Raw genomic sequence first — 11,504 nt, 5'->3', positions numbered from 1 at the left:
ATGGTTTAAAACTCCGTCACGGAAAGGGGGTAAAAACCGTTTGTATAGCATGTCTCTTCACCAGTGGAGCATGATGGGCTAGGGATAACTTTCTTTGGTGTTGATATTTTGAAAGACGTGATTGTTTGTTGGTATGCTTGAGTATTTATATCTTTATGTCAAACTACAGACTATTGCTTTGAATCACTCGAATCCCAATATTCATGCCACAAAAGAAAGAATACATGATGAATATGATAGGTAGCATTCCACATCCAAAATTCTGTTTTTATCATTTACCTACTCGAGGACGAGCAGGAATTAAGCTTAGGGATGCTTGATATGTCTCCAACGTATCTATAGTTTTTTATTGTTCCATGCTATTATAGTATCAACCTTGGATGTTTTATATGCAACGTTATGCAATTATATATCATTTTTTGGGACTAAACTATTAACTTAGTGCCCAGTGCCCGTTGTTATTTTTTGCTTGTTTTTGGCTTTTCAGGAAATCAATATTAAAAAGAGTCCAAACGGAGAAAAAACTTTCGATTAATTTTTTCTGGTCCAGAAGAGACCTAGAAGGTTCGGGAGAAGACCAGACGGGCCAAGAGAGAGCGACATGCTCGGGAGCCGTGCCCTAGGGGGGCGCCCCTAGGCTTGTGGGCCCCTCGTGGCACCTCTTGACCTAATTCCACCTCTACAAATACTCAAATATTCCCTGGACATCGTAGAGCCACCAAAAATACTTTTTCAGCCACCGCAAGTTTCCGTCCCACAAGATCCCATCTGGAGGCCTTCTCCGGTACTCTGCTCGAGGGGGAATTGATCACGGAGGGGCTCTACATCAACCTTGCTGCCCTCCCGGTGATGTGTGAGTAGTTTACCATAGATCTATGGGTCCATAGTTAGTAGCTAGATGGCTTCTTCTCTCTCTTTGATCTTCAATACAATGTTGTCCTTGATGTTCTTGGAGATCTATTCGATGTAATGACTTTTTGCGGTGTGTTTGTTGGGATCCGATGAATTATGGGTTTATGATCAGATTCTCCATGAATATTATTTGAGTCTTCTCTGAACTCTTTTATGCATTATTATTATAGCTTTGTATTTCTCTCCGATCTATTGATTTGGTTTGGCCAACTAGATTGATTTTTTCTTGCAATGGGAGAGGTGCTTTGTGATGTGTTCGATCTTGCGGTGCTCAATCCCAGTGACAGAAAGGGACACGACACGTATTTGCGCATGAGTTTACTTTGTCTACATCATGTCATCTTGCTTAAGGCGTTACTCCGTTCTTTATGAACTTAATACTCTAGATGCATGCTGGATAGCGGTTGATGTGTGGAGTAATTAGATGCAAGCAGGAGTCAGTCTACTTGTCTCGGACATGATGCCTATATACATGATCATTGCCTTGGATATCGTCATGATTATTTTCTTTTCTTTTAGTTGCCCAACAGTAATTTGTTTACCCACCGTATGCTATTTTCAAGAGAGAGGCCTCTAGTGAAAACTATGGCCCCCGGGTCTACTTTTATCCTATATTAAAATCCTAAAAATACCTTGCTGCAATTTTATTTACTTTATTTTATTTTGTATTTTTTGTGCTATCTATCTAACACTACACAATTTAATCTTTGCAATTAACCACCGAGGGATTGACAAACCCTTTTTCGCGCTGGGTGCAAGGATTTATTATTTTGTGTGCTGGTGCTGCTAACGAGGTGTTGCATGGTTCTCCTACTGGATTGATAAACTTGGTTCTTAACTGAGGGAAATACTTATCTCTACTGTACTAGATCATCCTCTCCTCTTCGAGGAAAACCCAACGCAACTCACAAGTAGCAATGGCCTGCCCCACGTCAAACCCCTCGAGAGCATCGGCCGCAGCAGCAGGATAGAGATGGAGCTCCTTCTGGCTCGCACAAAAGTCAAACCACCTCTCAGTCCTTGCGCCTAGTCATGCCCACATCGCCAGCGGTGGCGCTGGCGCAGGTGGAGCTACTGCTGAACTTTCCTCCGGATCCAGAGAAGATGGATGAGTGGCATGCCACCATCTAGAGCCTCGTCGGCTTCACCAACAATGATGCGGCACGGCCGGTGGGGCCCTCTCAGTGGCAGCCAACTTCGCCAATACGAGGGGCTGATGCGTGGACCGTGGGTGGTGCACCAACGGTGTAGTTCCCTGATGTCTACTACATAACTTATTCTTGTAGAGTCGTGTTGGGCTTCCAACCACGGAGTTTTGTAGGACAATAGCAATTTTCCCTCAAGTGGATGACCTAAGGTTTATAAATCCGTGCGAGGCGTAGGATGAAGATGGTCTCTCTAAAACCACCCTGCAGTCAAATAGAAGAAATCTCTTATGTCCCCTACACACCCAATACAATGGCAAATTATATAGGTGCACTAGTTCGGCTAAGAGATGGTGATACAACCGTAGTATGGATAGTAGATATTGGTTTTTGTAATATGAAAATAAAAGAATAACAATTTACCTGCATGAGGCTGACATTGAGCACGCCCTTTGTGTACGCCCCTTGTCCAAGAGGCAGTTGTCGATGGCGAAGATGTATGATCCTTATACCAGAAGAAGCAATTTATCTTCTTCCCGTACCATACTATCACCCAACGCTCCCACTGTTAGAGCCCCACCCAACAGCACCATTTAGTACTTAGTTGTTGCCCCTTTCTTGGACCTTACCGGCCGCTGATGGCTAGGCCGCTGAAAGCAAGCCTAGAGTAGTGCCGGTTGCGCACGTGCAAAGGGGGGTGGCTCCGTGGTGTCGGGCTTCTCATTGGCGGCGAGGAAACATGGTGATCAGATAGGAAAGAGGACGCGGGTGTAGTGGTGGTGTCCGCCATGGGAGGAACAGGAGGACGAGCCGGTGCTCCGGGCTAGAGCGTCCATGACCTAGCTACCACACAGATTGTGTGGAGGGGGATTGTGTTTGGAGGGGGCGAGCGACGGCGGGGACAGAGGATGATGGCCGTCGCGGGGCTTCGGGGATAAACTGCAGAACCCTATAGAAACATCGCACATTGATAAGAGCAGCTGGCCCCACCCGCCAGCCACACTGAATTGGCAAGTGCCCTCAGCGTAGGCATAGTTAGCCAAGCATTAACTTGAAAGAGATGTAACCTGTAATTTTTACTTTTACTAGGTAATTGCCGTGTGTTGCAGCGGAGATATTTTTTAAGGGAACCGGGATACACGTTCTAATAGTTGAACACCAATTTTGGTTTTTTTTTGTAACACATAAGTTTAGGATTTCTATTCACGTCATGAAGCAATGTCACCTTTTTATCGATTATTAATTATATTTTCCTTCTTCCACTCACTATCTTCGTCTCCACCTTCTCGATCCAAGCTCACCACCTCTGTCAATGGCACACCCGACTCAGAATCCCCCTCCCACCACCATACACACTTTGAATTTCAAGCACCTGACCATGTAACTGTATTACAATTTATAATTGGAGTTATGAAATAGAGTAGCAAAGAAAGCTACTTATTCAAGGTAGATACATTTTCATGTGGTTAACAAAATCTGCAAGTAATAGAAATCATGTTTAGTTTTAGGACGCTGATAACTCCCACACGTGTGGTGGGAGCAACATCGCTCACACGTCCTATAACACACAGATTGCACCACATCACCACATGCATGCATGTGAGAATCTTTTTGGATTTCTAGTTTTTAAAATGTTTTATCTCTTAAATGCTAAATCCGATTGAAGATTCGTTTTCACCATTAAATCGCTCGTGACGAGATCTTCGAAACTAGATCTCATATCAATATGACTTTTGGGGGGTGTTAAAGTTGCCATGTCTATTGCACATGAATTGCATGGTGTTTACACTGAATTTATCAGCTATTTTGCTTCTACCTTTAAAAATAAATTTTGATATATTATAAAATGGGGAATTAAGAAACTAGACTTGTCATGAACCATAAACTAAAATTGGCATGATACATGCACTTAAAATTGACATGGTTCATACAAAAAATAATTTCCATGGTTAAAGTACTGGAATTACTATGGTCAAAATACTAAAATTGTCATGATTTATAAACTGAAATTGCCACATGGCAACTTTAGTGTAAAACACTATGGCAACTACAGTATAAACATCACAGCAACTTTTCGCAAAAAAAAATCGTCGAAACATATCAACATGGGATCTGGTTTTGAAGATCTCGTCGAGACGGATTTAATGGTGAAAACAGATTTTTAAGTGAATTTTTTAATTAGGAGATAAAACATTTTTAAGCCGAAAACCAAAAAGATTCCCGCTGATGTCATCTATTTTTACGTGACAAAATGGATGGTAATAGAGGCGTTTGGGCAATGTTGCTTCGGGCCACACGTGTGGGCGTTATCATTCGGGTAGTTTTATTTCCAGACGCTCTATACAAGTATATACACTACGATCCTGATTATGATTTGGTGGCTGGATTTTTCCTACACCTATATTTTACCAGTATCTTAAGTAAATCCATGGCTCAGAGTTGTACAACCTCCAAACATCTTATATTTAGGAATGGAGGTAGTATTTCTTTCGGGTTGTAAACCGTGCTTGGGACACATGTTATAACTGGTATTCAAAGGATCACATACACACTACTAATATCAGTTATATCTCTAATTTCAAATACATGTACACTTCCAAACAAACTGCACAAGCAGAAAATGAGCTGAAATTTCGATTTATATAGCCGTACCATAACATCAGTAAGAAAATGAAAATTTCTCATATTTGCAGAAATCCATGAGAACAAAATTCACATACTTCAGTGCTCAAAGTCAGCAAACGAGGATTATTCTTTGTCTTGTCAGCAATCCAAAGTCAGCACTCGACAGTTGTTGAATTGTTATAGGTTGGAACACAAAATTTTGAGATAGATTCTTTTGCTTGCTTCATGAACTCATGCATCATAGTATCGTACGAAAACGGCAAACTGCAGAGAGAAAAACAATATTATCTTCTGTAATGATCACCTTGGTTCGCAATTAACAACTTAAGCATAGATACCATCCTAGCACATGATCAATTTGCTTCATAGTTGAACTATGCAACACAAATAACATTGTACATCCAGCACATCCAGCAAATAGTACATAAATGAAGTAGTTTAATTTTACATATGTTTCCTTATTACAGGTCATAGGTAAATATTGAAGCAATATATATTTGCAAGGTCTGAACTACAAATGGGTTCGATATCTTATACTGAGAGATTAGGTTGCTGATAGAATTATAATACAAGTAGCTATCCTAATTAAAAGAAGTTCACCGTGTGCCGAATATTCCAAGTATGTGACAGAATTAAATAAAAAATGGGAAGCACAATATGCTGCAATAAGTAACCAGATTATGTATAACATCAGAGAACTGAAATATTAAACTTGGTAAGGTGTCATAAATCAAAATGACGATTATCTCAGCATAGTCGACCTGGATTGTACAACCCAGAACATGACTCCATGCACAGAAGCTAACAAGAAATTATACAATGTAAGAACTTTTAGCTAACAACTCTTGGCAATGCAGAAGACCCAAATGATGTGTAACAGGTAAATATAAGCAATTCTAAGAGATGATGCTTTAACTAAAAAAGTCCAAGCAGTACATAACTCAAGTAATTTTGAGCATCTACAGGTACACTTTGATTTGAACATGGCAAGGAGAGCACATGACCAACCAAGCACACAACAATGGAAATAAAAGGAGCTGGAACATGGCACTACAATTAGCTTGCATTACAAACTGTATTATCAAAACAGACACATGAGACGGCATTCTTGATTTAAGTTGCAGAATAGCAGAAGACGCTACTAATTTTATTTTGTTTTATCAAATCAACGTAGATGGACCCATAAATGAGTGCAAAAATGATACTCCCTCCGTCCCAAAATAAGTGCCTCAACTTTGTACTTACTTTACTAAAGTTGAGACACATATTTTGGGACGGAGGGAGTAGAACTGTGCAAAAATTCAGTTATTAGTTGCCTAATCTGACAAGAAAGTGTTGATGGCAGTTAGCAGAAAAATTCTAAAATCTGCGGTAACTAAAAGGGCACCTATCTTCATGGCCCACATTATGAGAGAAAACCACATCAAATAGAGGATGAACATGCATGAACTTCCTGGAGAATCGAATGTTGTAGAAAAAATGCATATGCAAGTGAATACAGCCGAGCTCCCGCCCATGAAGTTGAACCTCTGTATGTCTGCATCGGTGGAGCAGAAGCTGCTCACTCACCTGAAGGTTGCTGGACGGGGTCGATTTGAATGGCAGCTGCCTGAACCAGATTGCGGCAGGTGCGAAAGACAAGGGGCCAGCATGGTCGATGTCATGGTCGTTGGCGCCTCACTCCCCTGGCCGTGGTCACGGTTGCCGACACCAGCGTCGACGTCTCGCCCTCGACGTAATGCTGATCAACCCCTCCCAACACTCGTCCTCGCCGACCCCCGTCAGCAGCGAGCGCAATGTAGGCACCATGGCGTCTCCTCCTCCCGGCGCCTCAGCACTGGAGATCCTCCCCCACCTCGTTACACCCACAGGTGGCGGCGGTGGCCTTGACGGTGGCCGAGATGCGCCTCCTTGAGCGTTCCAATGGAGACAGGTGTGCAAATCTCCCCGAATGGGGTCACGCTCCTCATGTCAGGGATCGGTGTGGCGATTGAAGTTGGAGAGAAGGAGCAGCGGCGGGGAACCCTAGAGAGTTGGAGAAGATTAGGGGATGAGGCATGTGTTTTTTCTTCTGTCTTTTTTCATGGCAGCGTGGATGGGAGGGGATGAACCAATAAGAAAAACAGACGGGCAGATGAAGCTTTGGAGCAGAACGCGGTCCGTTGGCAGGAAAAGGAACCTTGCGTTCTTTTTAAATAGTAGAGAAGTACAGATTTTGCAGTGATGTAGTACAAAAGAAAAGAAATGAACTTGATATTTTTGTGCAGAGCACAAACGGACATATTTTTGCCCTAAGTTTGGAGGTTAAATTTCTTACAAAAACGTACATTTACAAAATATTACAGAAATTAATATAATTTGTACGCATGTTGTTTATTTCTTTTAGTTCAAACTTTCAATTTCAAACTCACTTGTGTCCATCTCAGAAAAGGGACTACAAACCTAATGCTGATTCATATGAACATGGGGAAGAATTAATGTGTTCAATGGTAGTCCTAAGGGTACAAGAGAAGAAATCATTACCTTCTGTAACTTGAAGCAGGTAATTCCTTTCAGTCATCATCTATCCACTGAGAGGCAATCAAGGTGTTGTCATTGCCAATCAAAGTTAGGCTGTGTAAATAGGTACAAGTCAATGCTTATGCATAACGTGTTATTATTTTTCCACTGTCAAGGGAAGGAATAAAAGATGTGCTGCTTGAGAACAAGATTATTTGCTTCACATGTTCTATTTTCAGAATACTATTGGGTGCTATACCAAGAAAAAAATTAGGTAGAGTGTTTTCAGCTACACATTAGCATGAATAAACAATCATGATGCAGTGCACAGCACAAAATTTGTTACAAATCATGTACACAGTACTATCTATCACTGTCGATTTATAAAAGGAACTCCATGTAACTATGACAGGCAAATAAAAAACTAATTAATTGGCTAAAAGTGTATATTTTACCAATTATGAACCTTCAAGGCAATCTGGTGCTTCTGTTGGGCACCCCCACATGCCACAAGGTAGCAGCTTGATGAGCAACTATACAATACCATAAATAAACTTTAAGCGCGACCTGCTGCTGTTGGATAGCTGTCCAAGATAAGAGATGAATGGACTCGGTTGATGTTCCTGCTAGATGAGAAAGCTATCTAGCCAATAGCAAGGCAAGGGCCTCTGTGGTCTCTCTAGTTCCCTTTCATGCTTGGATGGGTCTGTTCAGAAACAGTCTTCCTTATGGTTCCTTAATCAAACATCATTCACTGGAAGTAGCTTCTTTCTGGCACCAAGGTGTGGTTATCCTATTAACTAATGCATTGTACAAACAATCATTCTGTGTCAAAACACTTGATATTTCAGCAGGCAGTTCTGTAGCCTTGTCCAATGGATCCACTTGAGAAAACCCTGTAACTAGTGTATTGTAAGTAACGTTGTCAGGAACAATTCCTGAGCTCAGCATCTCATCAAAAAGCTTGGAGGCTTCTTCGTCATTACCAGATTTACAATAGGCATACATCAGAGTGGTATAAGTAAACTTATTTGGAGGTAAACCCCTGGATCGCATTTGCTCCAAGTAATTCATAGCTTCATCCATTTTTCCTATTTTGCAAAAACCATGTATCATAATTGTGTAGCCAATTACTCCCACCTCAATGCTGTTTTCTCTGCTTTGTTCAAACATGGTCTTCGCCTCGTCAACAAGATAAGCATGGAACATCCAGTGCATAAGACTGCAGTAAGTTACATTAGTTGGTCTTATGCCAGTAGACTTCATAGTGTTAAGGACATCAATTGCACCAGAAATGTTACCAACTCTGCCATAACCACCAATAAGTGCATTATAGATTACTACATTTGGTTCTAATCCACAGGTCATCAGTTCAGTCAAATATTCATTTGCTTTATGAATATCCTTTATTTTACAATATCCATTTATTACAGTGCCATATGACACTATATCTGGCCGAAGTCCCTCAATTTTCATCTGATCCAGCAGGTGAATGGCCTCTTCCATTTTACCCAAAATGCAATAAGCATGTAGTATTGTATTAAACGTGAAAATATTAGGCTTAAACCCTCTTCTGATCATGTCATCACGGAGTTTAATTGCTTCATCTATTTTATCGCCTTTGCAGCAACCTAGTATCATTATGTTATAAGTGATGCTATCCAGTTCAAGCCCCTTATTAACCATGGTCCTTAGAACCTCAGTAGCTCCTTCCATGTTCTTCCCCTCATAAAGCCCATGAACCAATGCATTAGAAGTTGCAATATTGACAGATAAACCTTTCTTCAACATCTTCAACCAAATTCCAACTGCTTCTTGGTGTTTCCCGCCCTTGCAAAGCTGCTTCACACAAGCTGTCATGAGAGCATCATTTGGTCGCATACCTCTTATAATCATTTCGCTTATAAGCCTTACCACAGACTTCAAACTTCCAGTCCTTTGGAGAAGCCCTGCAACCACTGAATTAAACAAACCAAAATGAACTACCATCCCAGTCGAAAACATCTCCTCCAATATCTTCTCAGCACGCTCCATCTCCCCTTCCTTGCATAGAGCTCTAACAATCAAGTTGTAAGTCACTGCTGTTGACTTCATCTCCTTTGGGAGCATTTCATCAAACAACCTGATTGCTTCTGAGAAATGCCCCTTCCGACAATGGCAATCAATAAGCTCATTGTAAATGATCTCATTTGGGGTGATTCCTAACCCAGCCATGTCCTGCAACACTGCACCAACCTCCCCAAAGCGCTGACTTCTTGCAAGACCATTGATCAGAATGCCAAACGTGACCACGCTCGGAGTCACCTTGCTCTCTTCCATCCTCTCCTTCAACCGAAAAGCCTCGTCTACTCTTCCACTCTTGCAAAGTCCATCCATCAGCAGATTGTATGGCACTACACCAGCACATTGCTGCAGCCCAGCATGAACTAACTCTGCAAGCATCTTAAGACCGTCGTCCACCTTTCCAGCCCTGCAAAGGGCCTTGATCATAGAGGTATATGAGTATGCATTCGGAGTGACGTTCTGACGATCACGCATTTCAGCAAACACCTTGCAAGCGGCGTCAAGCTGGCCAGCGCGTGCAAGAGCTTCAAGGAGCATATTGCAGATCTTAACGTTGGGCGAAGCGCCCCGGGAAGAGAGCACATGGAAGGCGTCCGTGGCACCCCTGAGGGAACCGCGTGCGGAGGAGTTGAGGAAGGTGCTGAGGAGTAAATCCGATGAGGGAGTGGAGGAGGCGTCGGCCACAGCCGCTGCGGCAGTGTGGAGGGGGTGGTGATGTAGGAGGCGCTTGATTAGGCGGCGAGCGGAGGGGAGTGTGGAGCGATCGGCCGCGAGGGAGGGGAGGAGGAGCGCGGAGACGCGGGGGGACAGGAGGTCGTGGTCGTGGCCGTGGCCGTGGCTGGAGGAGGAGGGATCGTTGGAAACAAGGTGGTGAAGGAGGCGGAGGGCGGACGCCGCAGGGAGGGGGGAAGGAAGGGATGAGAGGGCGGATGCCAGACCGCGGTCGCCTAGGCGGCGGAGTAGGCAATCGAGGTCGCGCGACGCGTCAGGTGAAGGCGCGCTGGTGAGCGTCCCCAGAACCTCAGCTGCGGCCACGGCGTCAGCAGAGGACGAGGAGAGCTGGCGGTGGCGGTGGCGGTGGTGGTGGCGGCGGCGGCGGCGGTGGCGGATGGCGAGGAGGAGAGGGTGGTGGGGTGGTGGTTTCATGGCGGATGGATGTGCGATGTGGAACGGTTGAGGGCGGTAGAAGCTAATAGAGGAGATTGAATGGAGGGTGGGGATTGGGTCCGGGGACCGATGGACGACCTTCCACCAAGATTGGATCAAAGGGTGGGAGATCAGCCAGCGAAGCAGCCAAGAAGGGGGCTGCACGGGGCTCGCCGTATGGGCAAGGGCGCAGGTCGAAGGAGACACCGGACACGGGGCACGGCGGCGGGATTGATAGGGTTCCACGGGAACAGGACGGCTCCTTTCTGTTGGGAAACCGGGGCCACCACGATGGTGGCGACGGCTAGCGTGCGCATCGCTAGGGATAGCCCCTCCCATTTCCCCGCTTTACGTTAGGTGGGTACTTATCCCTTGACCCCTAGTCCCTATATAAAGCATGAGGAGCCATCATTGTAATCTCTGATCATTGATTAATAAAGTTGGTCTCCTCCATTTCTCTGTGTCATTTACTTTCGCGTGTTTCAACTACTTCGACTACTTCGTCTACGACGCTCGCCCTCGCTCCGCAACCTCGGACCGGACTCGCCGGCGGAGTTGCGGAACACGTTATCAGCACACTTCGCTCCATCAACTCTCCGTCAAGCATGATGCAGGCTTTCGTCGATCCCGCGGAGGTATAAGATCCGATCCCCACTTTTGTAAAAATGGATTCCTCTCGTTACTACGATTCCGTTTTTGCGATTAGATTATTTTTCGGATACATCTACCTATGATGTGGATTTCTCTCCCAAAAACCGAGCGGACGAACACGTCGCCGACCAATGTCGATGTTTTTGGATCACGAGAGACTTGTTGACTACACTATACGGGAGTCGGTACAGATCGTGATCCAGATGATCACGGTACCGCCGCGTTGTACCCGACATACACGCGTCGTGACGTCCTGCAGACGCACGATTTTGACACCCCGAGCCGACGTCCAGATGACGCTGTGCCAATCCGCCGACGGCGTCGCCATGGCCCTGCTGGCCGTGGCCGTGCCCGCTGCACGCTCATGCCGCCGCGTGCTCGCGTGCCCTGCTGGCAGTCCCCGTGCCGGGGCTGCCTCATGGCCAAGTCCAGCTGACCGCCGTCGTCGCACGCCGCGTGCCG

General features: G+C 44.6%; 1 protein-coding gene across 2 annotated transcripts; it reads right to left on the bottom strand.

Moving 5' to 3' along the window:
• Nucleotides 1-4,579: 4,579 nt before the first annotated feature.
• Nucleotides 4,580-10,557, bottom strand: LOC123181486 (pentatricopeptide repeat-containing protein At4g19440, chloroplastic). Of its 2 annotated transcripts, XM_044593753.1 has the most exons (4): nucleotides 7,637-10,557; nucleotides 7,206-7,295; nucleotides 6,252-6,707; nucleotides 4,580-4,946 (listed from the first exon to the last, which is right to left on the bottom strand). In XM_044593753.1, the coding sequence occupies exon 1, from the start codon at nucleotides 10,389-10,391 to the stop codon at nucleotides 7,929-7,931; it is 2,463 nt and encodes an 820-aa protein (XP_044449688.1). In that variant the 5' UTR covers nucleotides 10,392-10,557; the 3' UTR covers nucleotides 4,580-4,946; nucleotides 6,252-6,707; nucleotides 7,206-7,295; nucleotides 7,637-7,928. The 2 variants fall into 2 exon arrangements, with proteins under 2 accessions (XP_044449688.1, XP_044449689.1); XM_044593754.1 differs by lacking the exon at nucleotides 6,252-6,707.
• Between the last annotated feature and the right edge of the window lie 947 nt (nucleotides 10,558-11,504).

Source organism: Triticum aestivum, chromosome 1D, assembly GCF_018294505.1.
Source record: "Triticum aestivum cultivar Chinese Spring chromosome 1D, IWGSC CS RefSeq v2.1, whole genome shotgun sequence".
In the NCBI taxonomy this organism is placed as follows: Eukaryota; Viridiplantae; Streptophyta; class Magnoliopsida; order Poales; family Poaceae; genus Triticum; species Triticum aestivum.
Note: the sequence above shows the minus strand (reverse complement) of the source record. Positions and strands in the feature narration are given on the sequence as shown.